The following is an 18,813-nucleotide window of genomic DNA, read 5'->3' on the forward strand; positions in this document are numbered from 1 at the left end:
AGTTTATTTTGAATGGATTAAGAATGATGTAAAATATATCCCATATTAACATTTTACTTCTGTAGAATTATGCCTACTTTTCTAAAAGGGAAGGCAGCTACACTGTTTAAAGCACTCCTTTTTTTTTTTTTTTTTTTTTTTTTTTTCTGAATAGAGATGATCCCAAACCTATATTTTTGTGCTCATCCTTTGAACTGTGCTGCACCTTTCCCTGTGGGATGAGAGTCTGGCCAGGGAAGTGCCATCACTCAGGGCAGTGATCCACAGCAGCCCCGTGTCAGTTGTGATGCAGCTCCAGCATTGTGGACTGTGGAGTCCCCTGTGCCCTCTGTGAATGGGGCCACCAGTTTGGGTCTCCCTCCTCTGATCAATCATTCTTCTCCCTGAAATTACTTCAGCTTAATGTCTTTGAAACAGTGGCCTCTCTAAATTTGCTCGGTATTTAATGAAAGATTTAAAAATTAGTAAGAGGTGAATGAAAATGTGACCATTACATAAGCCTTGTTTCTTTAGGAAACTAGCAAAACTTCCTAGACTACAGATGAAATGTTTTTGTGAGGTTATAATGTAAAATTTATTTCAGATAGACTGTCAAGAATTATTTAATTGATGTTTTTGTTTGTTGTTTTTATTTGGGGTTTTTTTCATGAGCAAGTCTTGCACAATTGGTCATATGTCTTACTGTGCATTTCCCATACACATCTATCAAGTTTACCTCATAGTATGTCTTACAAAAATTTCCTAAAACTATATTTAGTGGATTCCAGGAAAAGCAAATAACTTTGAATACCACAGTGTTCAATAAAGAAGAGACTGGGGGGCAATGGTCTGTTTGCTGACAACCCTTTCAAACTGCTATGGTGACTGGTAATTCAAACCCTGATGATTTAGCTTTTTCTGAAAGGAATACTTCTTGCAGTGATAAAATAGTACTGGAAATTTTGATTAGGAAACTCTAGGATATTCCCAGAAGTGCAGCTTTGCAGAGATGCTGAGCCAAATGTTATGGTAATTTAAGAAAATGCTTACTAAATAATTGGTACTGCAGAGAATGTAAATCATTGAGGAATTTGTCCTGTTATGATGTCCTCAGCATAGAGCAAGAGCTTATGTGAAGGTGCATATCTGAGTTATTTCAGAACTGTTTCTTTTAACTAATTCTTGCTATTTATTTTATGTATGTTAAGAAATTATATTTTGTAGTATTTTGCATAAATTCTGTATATTCTACATAATAAGTTCCAGATTCCTGATCCAATATGGGGACATCACTCTTTTCATTGTTTATTGTATAAATATGAAACTGGATTAACAGCATTTCATTTTCTTTTTATCTGTGTAAGTCTCAGACAGTTTGGACCTTGGATGCTGTGAGTGTTAGACCTGGAGGTTCCCCAAGGCAGAAACTCCTAAAGGACTCCTTAGCAGCAAAAGAACTTCAGACCATGGAAAAACACCTAGCTGGTATGTATGGGATCAAGGAACCATAAAATGCCTGGAAGTACTCACCCAGCTTGCTCTGCCAATATTTCAGATGAAGGAAAAAATTATCTAACTCACATGCTGATGAAAACATATGAAAACTTTATTTTTTAATTGAAGAAAACACAGTTAGTGTTTTATTTGTAGATGTAGATGAACTTCACTGTAATCACAGTAAGGACACTGCTTAAACAGTAATTAAACCATGTTAAATATACTGTGGTCTGAAAGCATAATAATGCACCTTTTTTTTGTTTTCATGTTTCACCCAGACTTATGCAATAAGGAGGTACTGATGTTTTACTTACTTTTAAATAGTCCTTAAAGGCAGGCTGCAGTGGATCTTTAACTGGAGAACAGATTGCTTTGCAGGAAAAACTCGCCTTGTTCATGACAATTCAGGCTGAGTGAAATCTGTTAGTTTGTGTGTCTTGGAACATCTGCAATGTCTTTGATGGGGTAACCATTGCTGAAAAGTAAAAAAAAAGTGTGGGGTTATTGGTAAAGAGATGTTTCAGAGCTTTATAAAAATTAATGAGGAATATTCTAAAATTTAGCTTGCAATTTGTTCTTCTTTGTAACCAAGGTTTTTTGTCTTCAGCTTTTATTAAAAGGTATGACATAGACCTATTTGTGGTAGTCCTACATTATGCATGCTATTTGTTATATGGTGAAAGCTTCATAGGCTAATTCTATGAAAAGTAATTCTTCACCAGATCGTAAAGAATGTATATGTAAAATGAAGGTAGAAATGAAATTTATTTGATCATTCTTCTAAGTTATTTAGAGAATGAGGCAGAGAATGCTTTTGGTGTGATATTTTAAAATACTTTGGATATTTATCTTGCCAATAACAATGGTGAGAAAGCTGTATCCTCTTTAGAAAGGGGGTGTTGCAGTTGAGGTCAAGGCAGATGACAAAGCTGTAAGCACACTGAGGGAAGCTTTTTAGGAACAGGTTTTGTTCATAATGGAGCACAAACTGCAAATTGCAATATATGCAAATGAAGCCTTTTTAGGTGGGTTTTGTGTCAGACAGTAGAGATGCTGTAATTCAATTTTTTTTATAGGTTCATAAAGCTAACAGCTACGAGAGCTGCAGCTACTGCCAAACTAGATTTAAAAATCTATGAACCCTCTCTCTATACTCTAAACTCTCCCAGGAACATCTAGTGGGATTCAGGAGAGCAGCAAAAACAGTTTCTGTAGCGTAGCAGGGACCTGTGTACCCCAAGGGCCCTGCTACAAGGTACCACTTGTTTTCCCTTATGTTGTCACTCAGGAGGAGTTTGGTGAAGATCTCCCTACTTTGATTTATGTCCTAACAGGTCTCACTTCCATGGTCATACAAGCTGTTCTTGCATGTATTATGCTGTGGAAAATGCAGTCCCTTGGCAAAGCTGACAGTAGTAACTACAATATTCAACAGAATATGCAATTTTAAATACTTAATTGACTGTAAAGTAACTAGGTACCTTTATTTAATCTCGGCGATTCCTTCTGCAGTGGTGTGACCCACAAGATTTTCTCTCTCACATCAGTGCTGTTCCTGTCATTTGACTTTTGGCCTGATATTTCAGTAGAGCTGTTGTTACATGAGGTTCAGCCGCTCTACTACTCAGTAATTTTTGTCTGACTGAGAACTTCACATTAAAACAGCCCAATTATTAAACATTGGACTATTGTATTCCAAATAATTCATGTCCTATTATAACACCGATGGTGCTTGAGACAATTACTCCCCTCAAAGACAAGAATAACGTAATTTCCGTGAGTAATCAGTTCAGAGTACCTCAGATAATAATGCTGTGGTTTTGCTTAGCCTCATTTATCTTATACATTTGCAAAAGTTCAAGTGTCTGTAATATCAGCAAGTCTCTTGTTTCAGTTCTCTTAGCAAGTGCAATGGAACCTATTAATTCCACCAAATGGCTGCCTATCTAGGCAGTAATTTAGATGCCTGAGCTATGACTTGGATTACCTGTGTAATGATGAAATATGGCCCCCTGTCTCACATGCACCTTCTTAGGGGGCCTGGCCTTCCCTTATGGACAATGTGCTGGATAAAAATCACTCCTAACATAAGGCATAATTTGGTGTCTGTGCCTAAATTAGGAGCTAGCACCAATTGCCAGCAACTGCCTCAGTACCTTGACATTTGAAAGCAGCAGTTTTACAAAATCAGATACTGGCGCAGTTTTCCTTCTCTACATATGGCTCATATATTTTTTTGTCTAAAATCCAGACTCTTATGTTATTATGGCTGCTTTATATCACAAGCAAATGGAGATTATTATTTTCTTGGTAGTTTATTCCAGCATCTTGCCAATTTGGTGTGTTGCACTGATTTTGTGGTCTTCGTATACTTCTGGAAAATATTTTATCACAAGAAGAACTGTTAAAAAAATAAACAGTTTATAAGTGCATATGAATCATATCCTTATTCTGTATATTTTTTTATTTGAAAGCAAGATGCTTTTGTGTGGCTCTGTTGCATTTTATTTTCCTTTAAATGACCATAACTAGGATTTTTAAAAATACTAAGTCATAATTCAATTGTGTTATTTAATATGGATCAGATAATACTGCAAAGCTGGGAATGTATGACTTGTTTTTTCTTTCTGGCTGAAAAGCTTATATTAAAGCAAAATCAAACAGAACATGTGTAAATAAAACTGAGTAATTATGCTATGGAAACATGTTAATTATGTATAGAGAAATTATTATAATTGGTTTATCGGTAGGCTTGATTGCTATATGAAATTAAGGAAACATGAGCCAGCATATAATATTTATTTAACTCTATTAAATCATTCAATATTCATACTATTTTTTAGCATACTGAATTCACTCTGCAGGCAAGCTGGACGTCTGTAATTTTGCAAAGAAATAGACTAGGCTGGTTCTTTGCAAGACCATATTCTTCATTTGGTTTAAATCAGTAGCCCACAGTATCATTTATTGGCCCCTGATTTTTTGCCAGGCATCTTACACATTCTGCACCAGAAGACGAGCAGGGAGCACGTTAAGGGAGCTGCTTCTTCCCCCTCTAAGATCAGCTCAGTTGGTCAGATGTTGGTGCTAGTAACACAGAGGTCATCGTTAAGGTTTGATCCTCACATGGGCCAAATGGGAGAGTTTGACTTGATAATCCTTGTGGTTCCCTTGCAATTGAGAAGATTCTGTGATTCACTACTCCACAGTCAGGAGACCCCACCTGAGTGCTGCATTCAGCTCTGGGGCCCCCAAGGTAAAAAGGATGTGGACCTGTTTGAGCAGGTCCAGAGGAGGCCATGAAGATGCTCAGGGGGCTGGAGCATCTCTCACAGCCTGAGAGATGCTGTTGTTTGGCCTGGAGAAGTGAAGGCTACAGGGAGACCTAATTGTGGCCTTCGAGTACCTAAAGGGGCCTGTAAGAGAGCTGGAGAGGCACTTTTTATATGGGTATGTAGTGATAGGACAAGGAATAAAGGCTTTAAACTAAAAGAGGAGAGATTTAGATTAAATGTTGAGAAGAAATTCTTGGTTGTGTGGGTGGTGAAGCACTGGAACAGGTTGCCCAGAGAAGCTGTGGTTGTCTAGTACCCAGCAGTGCTCAAGGCCAGGTGGGAGCTCTGAGCAACATGATTTAGTAGGAGGCATTCCTGCATATAACCAATGGGTTTGGAACCAGGTGATCTTTAAGGTTTCTTCCAGCCCAAACCATTCTCTGATTCTGTGAAGTTGCAAAGTGAAAGCATAATCAAAGAGTAGTTCAAGATGTAATAATTTCAAAACAGAAAGAATTAATTTTAAGCGGTCAATTATAAATGTTCTTAACTGTGTGCTAGAAATATTGACTACGTTTTGAAATTTGCTAACAGTAGAATATTTAATCTTTAAAAACTTGAGAGACACTTTTATCTGAGGCTTTCACAACTATTCAGTTTTATTAGTTTTTCTAGTAATAGCATTTGAATTGTGTGAAGGTTGTATTAGACTAGTAACATGAAATTGGCATGGCTTATTTCCTGTTTCCAAGATCTTATAAAATATGTTGATGTTAAAGGAAGCACATCTTTAATTATTTAACATACAACATTCCTTTTATACCTACTGGTAAACACAAGTGGAAAAAAAATCTCATTTTCCAATATGCAGTTCAGAATCTGTTTCTTTTAGGACATTTAGGACCTGAAATAATTGTTGTAAAATAAAAAAACGAAATGCTTATTTTTGACAAGTTGACTTAATGGGTGTTTAAATCGGTAGAGCCTTGCTACTTTACAGCTTCTGAGACTGTGACTTGTTAATGGGAAATGGCATTCCTATTTTAAAGATAATCAGCTGTCTTTATGAAAATCAAGTACATGCCAGTGAAAGTGAAAATTCATAACAGTAATGTAAGATAAAATAAACTTGATTAAACTGTTTCTTAAGCTTTACATTTGTACTTGCAAGGACTTTCAATATGCTATCAATGCTAACCTAAATTCCAGCTACCCTCGCCTGACTTTGATGGCTGTATTCTGATTTAATTCATTAGAAGCATTAATGTGATTGAAATTATTTCAGGAAACAATTTTCATTCACTGTCCTTAACCTGTTGTGGTTTTGAAAGAGATCTTATTTCTTATGGCTGTGTGCAAGGCAGGGGTTGGACCACCCAATGGCTGTCACCTTTTCTCCTTGGGCTCTGGACATCATGACCCCATCACCTGCTGCGGCGCTGACAGCAGGCCAGAGCATGAGATTCAGGTTCAAACAGGATCACAAATCCAGACATGCCAGAGTTCAATTGTTACTTCCCTCAGAGTTTTGGTTGGGCAGTAGACAGCAGGGCTAGAAGAAGAACTCTTGCCTTGAGCCAGTTTTGGATAGCAGTTGAGGATGGCAGGTTTACATCACTGCTCTATCTTGGTTTGATACTAATCTTGATTTTGCAGTAACTGTGCAAAAGCCACAGAGACATAATTTTGATGACACAAGAGGAATTTTTATAGGTTGTGTTGATATTCAATAAAGAGGTAATATTTCATTGCTGCAGGGTAGCTATGTTTGCAGTGAATCAAATGTAAATAAACTTTAGGCAAATGCTTGCCAAACATTTGCACTGTTAATTCTGATGTTTTTATTTTAAGCATGAATAGATTTTCTCTGCACAGGTTCAGGTTTTCAGTGACATAGGAGAAAATCAATGAGGGTTTTAAACCAGAGAGAAACAGACAGTGAGTTTCTTTCTTTTCCATTTGTTCATGTGTGTGTGCACAGACATTGAGAAGGACCTCGCACTGTGGGAAGAGGCAAGGCTCTCAAGAAGCCCTGGTGTCCAGCATCCCATTGTAGTTACCTCTGACCACCAAGGCGCTCTTCAAGCTGCACAGGGCCCAGCCCCAAGGCCTCAGGTGCCAGCTCCAACAGGGAAGAACGTTCAGCTCCAAGGAAGCAAATCGCCGCCGCTGCCCACCAACAGCAGAACACAGGTCTCCAGTGTCACAAGCAGCAGTGCACAAACCAAGAGGCCAGCAGCTCCAGGGAGCAGACCTATGACCCCAAATAGCTTGTTGTCACGGCCTCTTACCCCTAGCAACCAAGGAAATAGGGAAGGCATTATTAGCATTCAAAGAAGCAGATCTTTGTCATCCAAGAGCCAAATGGGGAGGACCCTCAGTGCTGCTTCAGGGCTTTCTGTGCAAGTGAGTGGAGATGTTGTTGGAACTGTCACTACTCAGAGAAACAGTTTATCAGAAGTAAGATTTTCAATTTAATGTTTTTGCTATGTTTAATAATGCCAAGACTTGATTGCATTTTATGTTCAAGTAACATCAGTATACCTAATGTAACCTACTGTGCTGAAAAGAACTTGAAATAGAATGATCAGAAAATTAGCAAGGAAATACTGCTCAGCTTTGAGAGGTACTCATTAGAGAATGTCAGTATTATTACAGAAATCATACTGAAACACTTATGCCCCAAATTTACCATGAGCTCAGTAGGGCTTTGCCTGTACAATGCATAGCAGTTTTATTAGCATTACAGTTTCTAACAGGTGCATATCTATGGAATATTAAAAAAAACTTTATCTAATCTTTATGATCCATAATATTTTTGTTCCTGCTGCACTGGCAGTGCATGATATTTTCTCGATCTACTTTTTATTTCATGTTTTTGGGCAATTGGAATGATTAGATAGGCATCACTGAAAGGACAGGTTTTTCCCAAGCACCAAACTGAATTGCAAGAGAAAATGTCCAACCTTGTTGAATCACTGTCTAATACTGTCTAATACTATATGCATGGTAACTAGGCTAATTTACAGCATAAAAAATTCCTGTCGTATTATTGGCTTTATAGGGCTAGTCTTTGTTTAAAACAAAACAAAACAAAAGAAAAAGTTAAAGTACCTTGTAAATTCTGAGTAGGATTCTCCTCTGCTAACCTTAGCTGCCTTAAAGATAACTTCAGTGTGTGGGCAGTGGAAATAAAAGCAGCTGTGAAAGAAAACCCCTGCTGTCTATCTCTATACATGCCTTACAAAGGTGAGTCTTTTCTCAGGATATGCCAGTCCTTCTGTACTGACTTGAGAAGGAGCTATGTGTCTGGACTGCTGATTTTTTAGTGGTGGAATATGTTGGTTCCCACCATTATTACCAATCTCTTTGTAATCCGTTTGTCAAAACCTGGAGATCTTTTTTCCAAGACTGAAAACAATATCATACCTTTAGATTGTTTCTGAGGAGTATCATCTGTTTTAATAATCTGTTGGGTGTGACACTTGATACAATGTGTTATCAGTCTCATGACTTCTAAAGGAAATTTCAAATGTTGTTTATGATAGTGTTGCTTAGGGTTGCTTTTAGAAAAATTAGAGATTAAATACTTAGTATAACTCTTCAATTAATTATATCACATCCATTATTTGTTGTGAAGGAAAGGAAATGAGGCACAGACTATTCTAAAATTTGGGAAAGAAATCTTACTTCAATTTGGTGGCGAAATAAATACTCATTATTTTGGTGTTTGAATGACAGTGCACTAATCCCATCACTTGAGCTGTTTCTTCACTTAGAATTGAATATCCAGATTAAAGACATGAGGACTGAAGGTGACTACAGCTCTCCTGAAAGTGTCTTCACTGCCAGTTGATATATTTTCAAGCCACAATTCCCATTTAAAAAAAAAGAAAGACAATTTTAACAATTTTTTTTGACCAAAAAAAATCACTTTGTGTTCTCTTTTGAAGTATGGGATGTGTTTGTGTGGTAGAATTTCCTCTCATACCAGAAAATGAGAATTGAAATTAATTTTTAACTAAAATATGTTCAGAAGAAATGAAGGGTTTTATTGTCTCCAACTAAATTCTTCACCCCTCTTTTTCTTCTTTTTTAGGCAGTCTTGTTGTTAAGTGATACAAAGTCATGTGATGCCAAGTAAAATGATTGTATATGCTCCTGAAATAATGTGTATGTAATATGTGAAAGATATCCAGTCTGCCCACCACTTTTGATCTTTCCTGTAAAAAGGCAGACAATTAAAAATGCTTTCTTCCAGAGCCTTTCTGTAGTTATGGTGATAATAAGCAAGAGTCCCATTTAATTTGCTGTGTCTTGTTACTTCTGTTTGCTGATAGCTCTCACAGTAAGTGTCCTGTTCTGCCTTTAATATATGTATATATTTGTCTCAAGAATTTTAGGAAGTGAGCAATATTATTATGCTATTTTCCAGTTAGAATAGCATGTCCAGATTCAGCCAGCAATCCACTGTAAAGCTGATGTTAAACCTCAGCATTTCTATGCAGGATCTTATCCTCTGTTAAAATCCCTTCTAGAAGTGACAAATTCTTTTCTTTCTCTTTGCTCACTGGGTACAATAGTACCTTGGCTGCTAGTGACCCAGCTCAGACCCTATTTATCCTTTTTGACATGCACAAGTGACCTTTGACATAATGGAAACTCAGCTTGGGACTAGCTCTGCTTCCAAAGGGAAAGCTGCTGGTACGACGCGTTCACACTGAAGACCAGGTTGGGAAGGCCCATGGATGTCAGAAAGAAGCTGATGGAGATGTGGCCAATCCGCCACTCCCAGCCTCATTTTTGAAGTGTTATACTAAAAGCTTTCAAGTTGTCTTTTGCCCACTTAAGTTCCTGGTCACTTAGAGAAGTGGATTTAGACAGAACATACCCAGGAAATACGTCTGCTCTGTGACATTTTTTGCCATGTTAGACATTTCCTCCCATTTGTGGTCATATGATTTCACTTTCTTGTGTCACAGCTTGTCTCTGACCATGGAGATATATTTTAAAAAGGCAGAGTAGGGGTAGGAGAACAAGAGTCCTGCCTGTCTTTGTACTATTGCAGATCACAAACATATAAAACTCAAGGCTGATACTGTAATTTATTTTGCAACTTTCATTGTAGGTTTTGTATCCTCTTCCTGTATAAAACCAGTAAAATAAAAGAGGGAACATTATCTTTATTCTTATTAGCCTTATGGTCTCAACTGGGAATTTCTACTGGATGTAAATACACTGTGGTTATATTGCCAATCCTATGGAAGATACTATGATAAAATTTTTTGCAAATAACTCTGCTTCCTTACTTTTAGGTGATGTTAATGGAATTAATCAGTAGAATGTTGATATATATTTGATGAGAATAAGTCAGTTGAAAAGAATGTGACTACTGGGTGCCAGGAGCATGTTTTACCCTAAGGAGCTTGATACACTTATTTATTTACTTGCATATTTGTTGGGAATTTTAACATATCTCTCAATGCCTTATGTATGCTTCCTAGATTGTAATGTGTTTCAAAGTAACATAACAAGTCTAAATAGAAAAATATTACTAATAAATACAATTCAAAGTTCTTAAGCTTTAGTAAAGTTCATGCTGCAGCATGGGTGGTTCAGTTTTGTTACAGCACAAATCTTAAATAATTTGGCAAGTACTTAACATATCAGCTGTTAAGAATGTTTTGGGGTTTTTTAATGCTCAAGACTTATAATGATCTGAGATTTTGTGGACAAGTTTCTGCCTCCTGGCACACATAATATTACTAAGTTCTAACAGGTGTGTTTTATTATCAGCTCTGTTCAAGGCTGAATTGAATTATAGCAAAGAAATGCTACCTAGAGAAATAGTTTTATTATCTCTCTAAAGGTAATAAATCAGGGTTCCAAATCCTTTGGCAGAGATACTTTTATGCATGGTCCTAATCCTTTGGTGTTTCGTATAAATTGGCAAAGGAATGTTGAACCCTGCTTATCTCTTTAGGATGGATTCCATTAAAGTGACACAATTCTGTGATACTTGTCAATAGCTGTTGAGATGAAAATACCACTGACTCTCTTGTTTGCCATATCATTTTCTGAACAGAAGAAATTTTGCAATCATTTCATTTATTCACATAATTCAAAGTGGTATTCAGCAATCCTTATTAGTCTTATTAATCTGTCATTGTTGAGAGCAAGAAACTTTGTCTTATTTGAATATAGCCTTGATTAACAAAATTTTTACTTCAATTTACTGGAGTATAGAGCATAACTTGTGATGAGGACTCTCTTTTTGGTCAGATACTCTCATTCTGTTTCACTGCCTGGCTCAGGACTTTGCTCTGTGTTTTTGGAAGATTAAAAAGTGTGTGGATCAGTGTGAGAGTCACTCATCCCTACTGCAAGAATCCTGTTCCTTGAACAAAAACATGTTCAGTGTTGTAGGCAGCAACCTTCTCCAGCACAGAACATTGGAAATGGCCATACATGAGTGAGGCCTGAAGCTCCTGCCTGAGTTTACTGCTGGCCCATGGCAGCAGTCTTTGTGAATTTTTAGCACGTTACTGACAGAATTAATAATTTACTCCCAGCGAGCTAGATCTTTATTGAGCAGCCTTCAGTCTCCCTAAGCTGATCTAAACAAGCCTGGATTCTGTATTTAAATCAGATAGCCTAAGAATAAAATTTATGTTGCATTACAATTTAACTTTAAATATGTAGATTCTCATTTCAGCTGATGTAACACAAAACAGGGTTATTGCCCCCCTTTTTTTTCAAGAACTTATATAAATCTGGCCAGTGATTTTATGATATCTGGCTAAGGTTAAAGTTTTCTTTTATAGACTAAACTTGCATGTTTGAACTGCCTTTGAAAATAAAACTGCATTCCAGTCTCATCTCTCCCCATGAATATTTCAAAGGAATGTGTCAAAGTATTTTATATGTCTGTTTGTATACCTGTTCACATACATATGTGTGTGTCTGCATGGAAAAATATTCTTATATGCATACATGTAGACATTATATTAAAAAGTAGGCAATTTTAAAACATTTTCAAAAGCTATATAGAGCTGCATATGCATTTTTAACCATGTAAAACATTTATACTTTGATTTTTTACATTTAGCATGTAAAACTTTTACATTTTGATGTTTTAATGGTATCTTAGAGACAAAAGTTTCTATAACATTTTTTCTTCCTAAGCCTTCTCCTTATGCAGCAAAACCATAGGTTCTAAATCAGGTGTCAGATTCTTGTACTTATTAGACTAGAAACAGTGAAAATTTTGACAGATCAAAGCCTCACTTAAGCAAATTGCATTTGAAATGTCTGTTCAGTCCAAAAACCGCAGGATCAGATGTAATATCTACAATTTTGTCTTGTCATTGCATTTCCAAGATGAGTATGTATGTGTCTTACATATCTGTATTTATAGTGGAGAGGCAGTGAAATAAATCCCTTCATTTTGGTGTGTTTGGGTTTGATTTTTTTTTGTTGTTTCTTTGTTTGGTTTGTTTGTTTACTTTTAGTTATTTGTGTTTTTGTTTATATTTTGTGGGGTTTTGTTTGTTCATTTTTGGGGGTTTTGTTTGTTTTGGGGTTAGTTTTTTGTTTGTTTATGGTTTGTTTTGTTTTGCTGAATAGATTAAAAAAATTTCCAATGAGCCTACACATCCTCTACATTTTGGTTTTATTTCACAGCAAGTTGTTTATTGGTTTTAAAGGCTTTCTCCTCTCTAGTTAATTGAGGCTAGTGTTTGCTGCAGTCTTCATTTATACAGAACAATTATCTGTCATTTTATCTAAAATAGATCTGTTTGTGGCAGGATGAATTCTTACAACAGCTTCAACTTGCTCATCAACCTTGGATATTGCCGAGTGACACAGAAAGTGAAGGAGTGGAAGCTGACCAAGACAAATGTAAGTATATGTGTAAGGACCAGATAAAATGTCAAACCCCTCAACTGTACTTCTATTTTCCATATTTTCAAATACTGTGGAGATGTCATGCCTGCTCTCAGGAGCTTTTCTCACAAATACCAATAACTTATTTATCTGAAGGCTGAACCTTCTAGGACTGATCTGCAGAAGCTTTCCTGTAGTCACTGAACAATGACAAAAGGATGACAGAACACTGTTTACTTAAGCTAAGTGAAACAATTTGTCCTGATGTGTTAAAGTAGCTGTTCCAGAAAATAACATGAACTTGAAATAGATAATCTGTTTCATAAATCTGTATTTACCAGCAAAAAAGAAAAGCAAAGTAAAAAAACTCCAGGTCTGAAAAGTAGAGCCTCCTTCCTTAGATCTGACACTCAATTATCTGTATTTTGCTTACATTCTTTGTAATTCATCTGTATAAATAAAAGTTCTTAATCATACCAGTAATCCTTAATATCCTACACTCTTTCGAAGTATTTGTCTAATCATGGAAGTGAGGGTCAGCAGGATCAGAACCTAAATGGCAGAACAAGTAACAGGCTATAAATTGCAATATTCTCAAATTGTAGCAAATTCTCCCTGCCTACACGGTACCTGTAAATGATCTTACTGTTTCACATTATCTCTCTTAATTCACAGTAGTTTTGTGATCTTCAAGAGTGAATATGCAAACTGCTTCCTAAGATATTTTAGGTGATGTACATGAAAAAGAGCAGATGATTTAATCAACATGTTTAGAAAACTCAATCCTGGTTTAAACATCAAGAGTTAACATACGAAAAAGATGTTTTCTTTACAGAAGGGAACAGTTCTATAAGGGATTAAGGATTCATAAGAAACATGCCAGATAAACAGATTTTTTTTTTAATTAGGCCACTTTAAATAATTGTTTTTTACTCATACATCAGTTTCACAAATTCATACATAGCCCAGAGTTTGACTAAAATTTAAATTTACACAGTGAGATCCTAAAGAGGCATGTGCAGGTCTTTTTGAACACTAGTAAAATGTTACTATGAGATTCTGTGCATCCATCTGATTTTAGGCCAAGGCTGTAAGTCCAATTTGACTTGCACCAGAACCTTTCAGTTGCCTTTGAGCTGAAGCTCACCTTAGGTGGCTCAAGAGAAACTCTGGGACCTGCCTTTTATGTCTATGCAATTTTTCCTCAGTCTTTTCTGTAATGAATTTGCAGTCCCATAAACATTGGTAGGACTGGCTGTGCACACAGACTGGTGCTAATTATGTGACCAGGGAAACTGATGCTCCAGGACATATCAGATACACACCATGGTCTTGTGTAGCTGCTTTACTGGAATTGTGTGGGTGTGAGGACTTGTGAGCACCCAAAATCTTGTGCTATAATATTCCAAGAATATTATAGGTCATTGCAATTGCCCAAAAAACAAAGTGGCGAGTTAAATATTAAAAGCATGTTGTTAAGGTCAATGTCCAAAAGCCTCTTCAACAGTGACAGACTTGAGCAATTGACCATCTCCCTCAGAAGCCTGTTCAGTCTTCACCCTCTTAGTAAAGGAATGCTCCTGATGTCCGTCTGAATCTCTCCTGGCCCAGCTTTGAGCCATTACTTTGGCTCAAAGTGTTCTGTCACTGAATACCAGGGAAAAGAGACCAGGGCCTCTCTCTCCACATGCCTTCCTCAGGAAGCTGTGAAGTGAAGTCAATCCTCAGCTTCATTTTCTCCAAACTAGACAAGGCCAAAATCCTTAGCTGCTCCTCACAGGTCATTCCTTCACCAGCTTTGTTGCCCTTATCTGGACCCACTCAAGGGCCTTCACGTCCTTCTTAAATTGTGGTGCCCAGAACTGCACACAGTGCTCCAGCTGGGGCTGCCCCAGTGGGATAGTCACCTTTCCTGAGCAGCTGGTGGTTCTGTATTTGATGCACCCCAGGATGGGCTTTGTCCTGTTGGCTTCCAGGCCATGCTGCTGATTCTTGCTGTGCCTGCTGCCAGCCAGCACCTCCAGATCCATTTCTGTAGAGGCTCTCCAGCCACTCCTCTCCCAGTTTATACTTTTGCTTGATATTAGTCTGTCCCAGCTGCAGAATCTGGTGTTTTGACATGTTAAACTTCATGCCATTGATCACTGTCCAGTGTTCCAGTCTGTGTAGATCCCTCTGCAGAGGCTCTTGTTCCTCCAAAGAGTCAGCAGCACCTCTGAGTTTGGGATCATCAGCAAATGTGCTAATGGTGGGTTTAACTCCTGCCTGCAGGTTGTTGGTAAATGTATTGACCAGAACTGGCCCTAGAATTGATCCCTGGGGAACACCACTGTGACCAGTGGCCCCATTTGAGCTCTGCCCTTCAGCCAGTTCTTCCCAGCACAGCCTGCAGCCACTCCTCCCACAGCTGGACAAGTTGTCCTGAAGGGTGCTGTGGGGGACAGAATCAAAAGTATTCCTAAAGTACAGAAAAACCATGTCCACCAACATCCATCCATCCATCCATCCATCCATCCATCCATCCATCCATCCATCCATCCATCCATCCATCCATCCCTCCCCAACTGGTGGGTGACCTTATCATAGATGGCTATCAAGTTAGTTAAACAGGTTGACCTCAGTGTAGTTAGCTGGTGCACCCTCATATCACTGTTTCTGCTACTAAAACTAAAGGGATAAAACAGAAATGTTTTATTAAAGTAATACCTCCTGTAACTGAAATCTAATAGTGAAAATTTTTATTAAAAGTAACTAAGGCTGGTAACATCCCTCTCTGAGTTTTTGTGCTAGTGACATTGTCAAGAAAGTGCAGAACTGCCACTGCTGACAAAGAGAAGCTGCCAATTCCTGGTTGTAAAGTGGAGCCAGCAAGGAGCTTTGGCACACTTGCTGTTGCCACTGCTTGAAGGTAGACCAGCTGGCAAGATTACACATAATTTTTCCCCCCAAAGTAATAAATCTGTGCGGGTATTTTTTGTGTGATTTAGTGTTGAGAAGGCCCAGGAGTCCATAATTTGTGAGTTTGAGCAGAAGAGCTGCGAAATTAATCTTTACAATAGCAGCACCTGTTCTTTGACTTAGCTTTTGATAAACTACATGTGGATAATATTTACTACATTCTTTGACTCCTTTGAGATAATAGCAGCCAGGTGTAAAGCTAGTTTTTGGTAGTGGGAAAACAATGCAGAAAGAGAAACTGTGTGAGTCACCTTGAGTTCTTTAAAAGTAATATCGTCTGGTTAGAGTTTTAGAAGAAAAAGAATGAAAAAAATAAGAGGGGAACGGTTTCAAATGTATTCAGATGTAAGAGTTTAGAGAGACTATTTTCAAAGTAAGTGATAACTGAACAGAACTGGGTCACTGGAATCTCAGCATCTCTTGACAAGCATCATTTGCAAAACAGATACAACAGCGCATATCTCGTCTTATGGAAATAAGATCTTGGTTCTCAGTTCTTGTACCTCAGACTTTACATTTTAAATTCTCCAGGTTCTCTGACAGCATTTTAAAAATTTATCCTTAGCAGCAAGTTTCAATGATAACTAGAAGTCAATAATTGTTAAACCTTCATACTAATTATGACAACATTTTAAATCAAATAGCTACTCACATAAAAGAGTTTAAATTATTCTAGCTTAAAAGATTTGTTATGTTAAAGAAGGAAAGAAAAATATTTTTAAGAAGCTTTGTAGATTTTTTAGCATACTCCTTCCTTTTCCTCTTTGTGCACTTAATTAAGTTTGTGGCCATAGATCAGAGAAAGAGATCGTGTATAATTATTTGCTCTTGTAATGTACATTTTGTTATTAAAAATAAAAATTAAGATGTGCATTTTAAGAGCTATTATAATTTAGAAACAAAATCTTTTCTGCTTGCAAAATGTGTTTTCCTTTGAAACACTCTATGCAATGAGAGATGAAAATTGTCATGCAGCATGATCCAAAATCAAAGACCTGTGGTGTCCTTTTAGAGTGACTAAAAATGTCTCTAGAGAGAACCTCATATGTGTTCTTCCTCTGTGATTCTGGAGACAGTTCCCCATTATTATCTGCAGTAGTTTGCTTGTGTGCTGATTCTCTGTGAAGAGTTTTCAGAGAATGCATAGAGATCATTCTTGGAAAAAGGAGGGATCTGGAAAAAATATTTACCACTTGCATAATCCTTCAGTTTGATGAAAATTCTTTGAGCTGGCAAGAATAGATTTTCCTCTTCATGGGGTACTGATGCACAGAAACAGAAGAACCACCGCCAGAATATTTTTTAGACAGCTTTTATGAGAAGAAATTCATCCCTTTCAGGGGTCTGACAAGAGTCTGCTTGAATTTTCCCTTGAGAAAAAGACCTACAAAGATTGAAGATTGGAAATTTCTAAGTATCACTAGCTTCCAAGAACCTTGAAAAGACAAAAGACAGGGATTTTGGTATAATTTGACCTGCCATCTCTAGTCTTGGCAAGGATTAGCTGCCTAAAACACTAAGTCTGCTTTCTTGGGTGCCAAACTCAAGAAGTAACCCATACAGCAGATTTCTTCAGGTCACACAGCCTTGGAGACATAAAGGGTCCCAGCCTCCAGTCAGTCCATCTAGCAGATGTACATGATAGCTGAATGAAGTAGACTCTTGAAAAGCTTGCTACTTGTTAAATCCGTATTAAATATACCCACAGAACATTAAGGACTGGAAGGCACCCTGAAGGATCATCTGTGTAAAAACATTTCTTTGTGCTAATCTGCTTAAGGCATGCCAGTTTCTGTAGTTCATGGCACACGAAGTTGTGTGTCTATTATCACTTCATCCCAACTTGCCAAAAGGAGCACTAGATGCTCATTTCTAGCTCAGCTGATCTGGGGCAAGTCTTGAACTGTTGCCCTCTGACCTGTGGGAGCAAATTTAAATGTTTTGCTACTCTTCATCTGCAAACTCTTTGCTAAGGTTGACTGTGAAAGGTCTACTGCTGATAAATCAAGTGTTCATTGGGAATAAGTGGGATTTCTACTCCATTCATTCTTGCACTGGTCTGGAAACTCTGCAGTCAAAGACACTCTGCTGATGATTTCAACAGTTGTTGAAGAAAACCTTCATTTTCCCATTTGCACATATCTGCCTAGGGGAAAAACCCAAAAGAATGAAAGATCAGGTTTTTTGTAGACTTGAGAAATTCAGACTGTGTTCTAATAAAATTCCAATCCATACAGTATTTGTCCATGGGTAAAGTTCCTTGCACTGAGTAAATTCACATGCCAAAACAGTCAATTTATCCTAATTATGCAAGTAAGTTTTCCTAAGATTTGGGAGATTGCTTGGCCAGAGTTAACAATAAAGAGGAATCTACTGCTGGAATAGGTTTTTGCTGTGAAAGTTTGCTTTTGCTAGGGCCAGCTGCTATTCAGTATGAGTAAGAATGACAGAATCAGGGTTAGAGGAGCAACTGTTGATTGCAGGCATCTACACAAACACATTCCATTTCTGTCATTCAAATTCAGCTGTTTGTATTTGTGCTCTGCTCTGATAGAGCATTGGAAATGTCTCTTTCAGTGGGTTTGAGTTTAGGACAAGGCTAGATGTGGTTTCTCTAGGGAGTAAGGTGCTTATCAGGCATCACTCAAATGTGACTCAATTATATGTCTGATTAGTAAGAGCATAATTGTTGTAGTTGGCAGTTTTTCTCAATGAATAACAAATTCACTATAAATGCACACCTTTTTTTTTTTTTCTTTTTTTTTTTTTTTTGTCTCACTAGTGAATCTGTCCCAAAAGTAAACTTTTGGGAGACTTTTATCCCAATTCATGAATCTTCTGCAGATGTTGATGTCCTTCTTTAATATTTAGAGAGTGGTAATACAAACTGCAGTAAAAAATTCATATCTCTCCCTTCCATGTAATCTCTGCAAAGGGTGTCATAAAGCTTTTTGTCTGCTTGGGATATGAGTTATTTACTAAATTTCTGCAGTATGCATTTATGGTTATTAAAGAATGTTGTCTCTCATGCCTGACATTGGCTTGGCTACCTATTTAGCTCGAGACAGTTCTATGTCCTCTTCAGAAATAGGACACCAGAAAGGGGATTGTGCTTCTTTAAACAGAATTTCTCCAGGCCTATTGGATGGTCTTGGCTGGATGTCTTGTTACACTTGTGGCTGAAGCTGCATCACTTCATATAACTGCTTTCTGAGTC

At 37.4% G+C, this 18,813-nt stretch overlaps 1 protein-coding gene across 10 annotated transcripts in view; it reads left to right on the top strand.

Moving 5' to 3' along the window:
• The window catches only part of C1H8orf34 (chromosome 1 C8orf34 homolog), a 156,672-nt gene that overhangs the window by 128,232 nt on the left and 9,627 nt on the right, over nucleotides 1-18,813 (top strand). For 6 of the 10 annotated variants that reach the window (XM_074552072.1, XM_074552051.1, XM_074552058.1 and 3 more), the window contains 3 exons: nucleotides 1,344-1,464; nucleotides 6,733-7,211; nucleotides 12,545-12,653. In XM_074552072.1, coding sequence (XP_074408173.1) covers nucleotides 1,344-1,464; nucleotides 6,733-7,211; nucleotides 12,545-12,653 — 709 coding nt within the window. The remainder of the gene's footprint in view (nucleotides 1-1,343; nucleotides 1,465-6,732; nucleotides 7,212-12,544; nucleotides 12,654-18,813) is intronic. The other 4 variants (XM_074552033.1, XM_074552081.1, XM_074552042.1 and 1 more) reach the window with 2 other exon arrangements.

The sequence above is a fragment of the Zonotrichia albicollis genome, chromosome 1 (genome assembly GCF_047830755.1).
Source record: "Zonotrichia albicollis isolate bZonAlb1 chromosome 1, bZonAlb1.hap1, whole genome shotgun sequence".
NCBI lineage: Eukaryota > Metazoa > Chordata > Aves > Passeriformes > Passerellidae > Zonotrichia > Zonotrichia albicollis.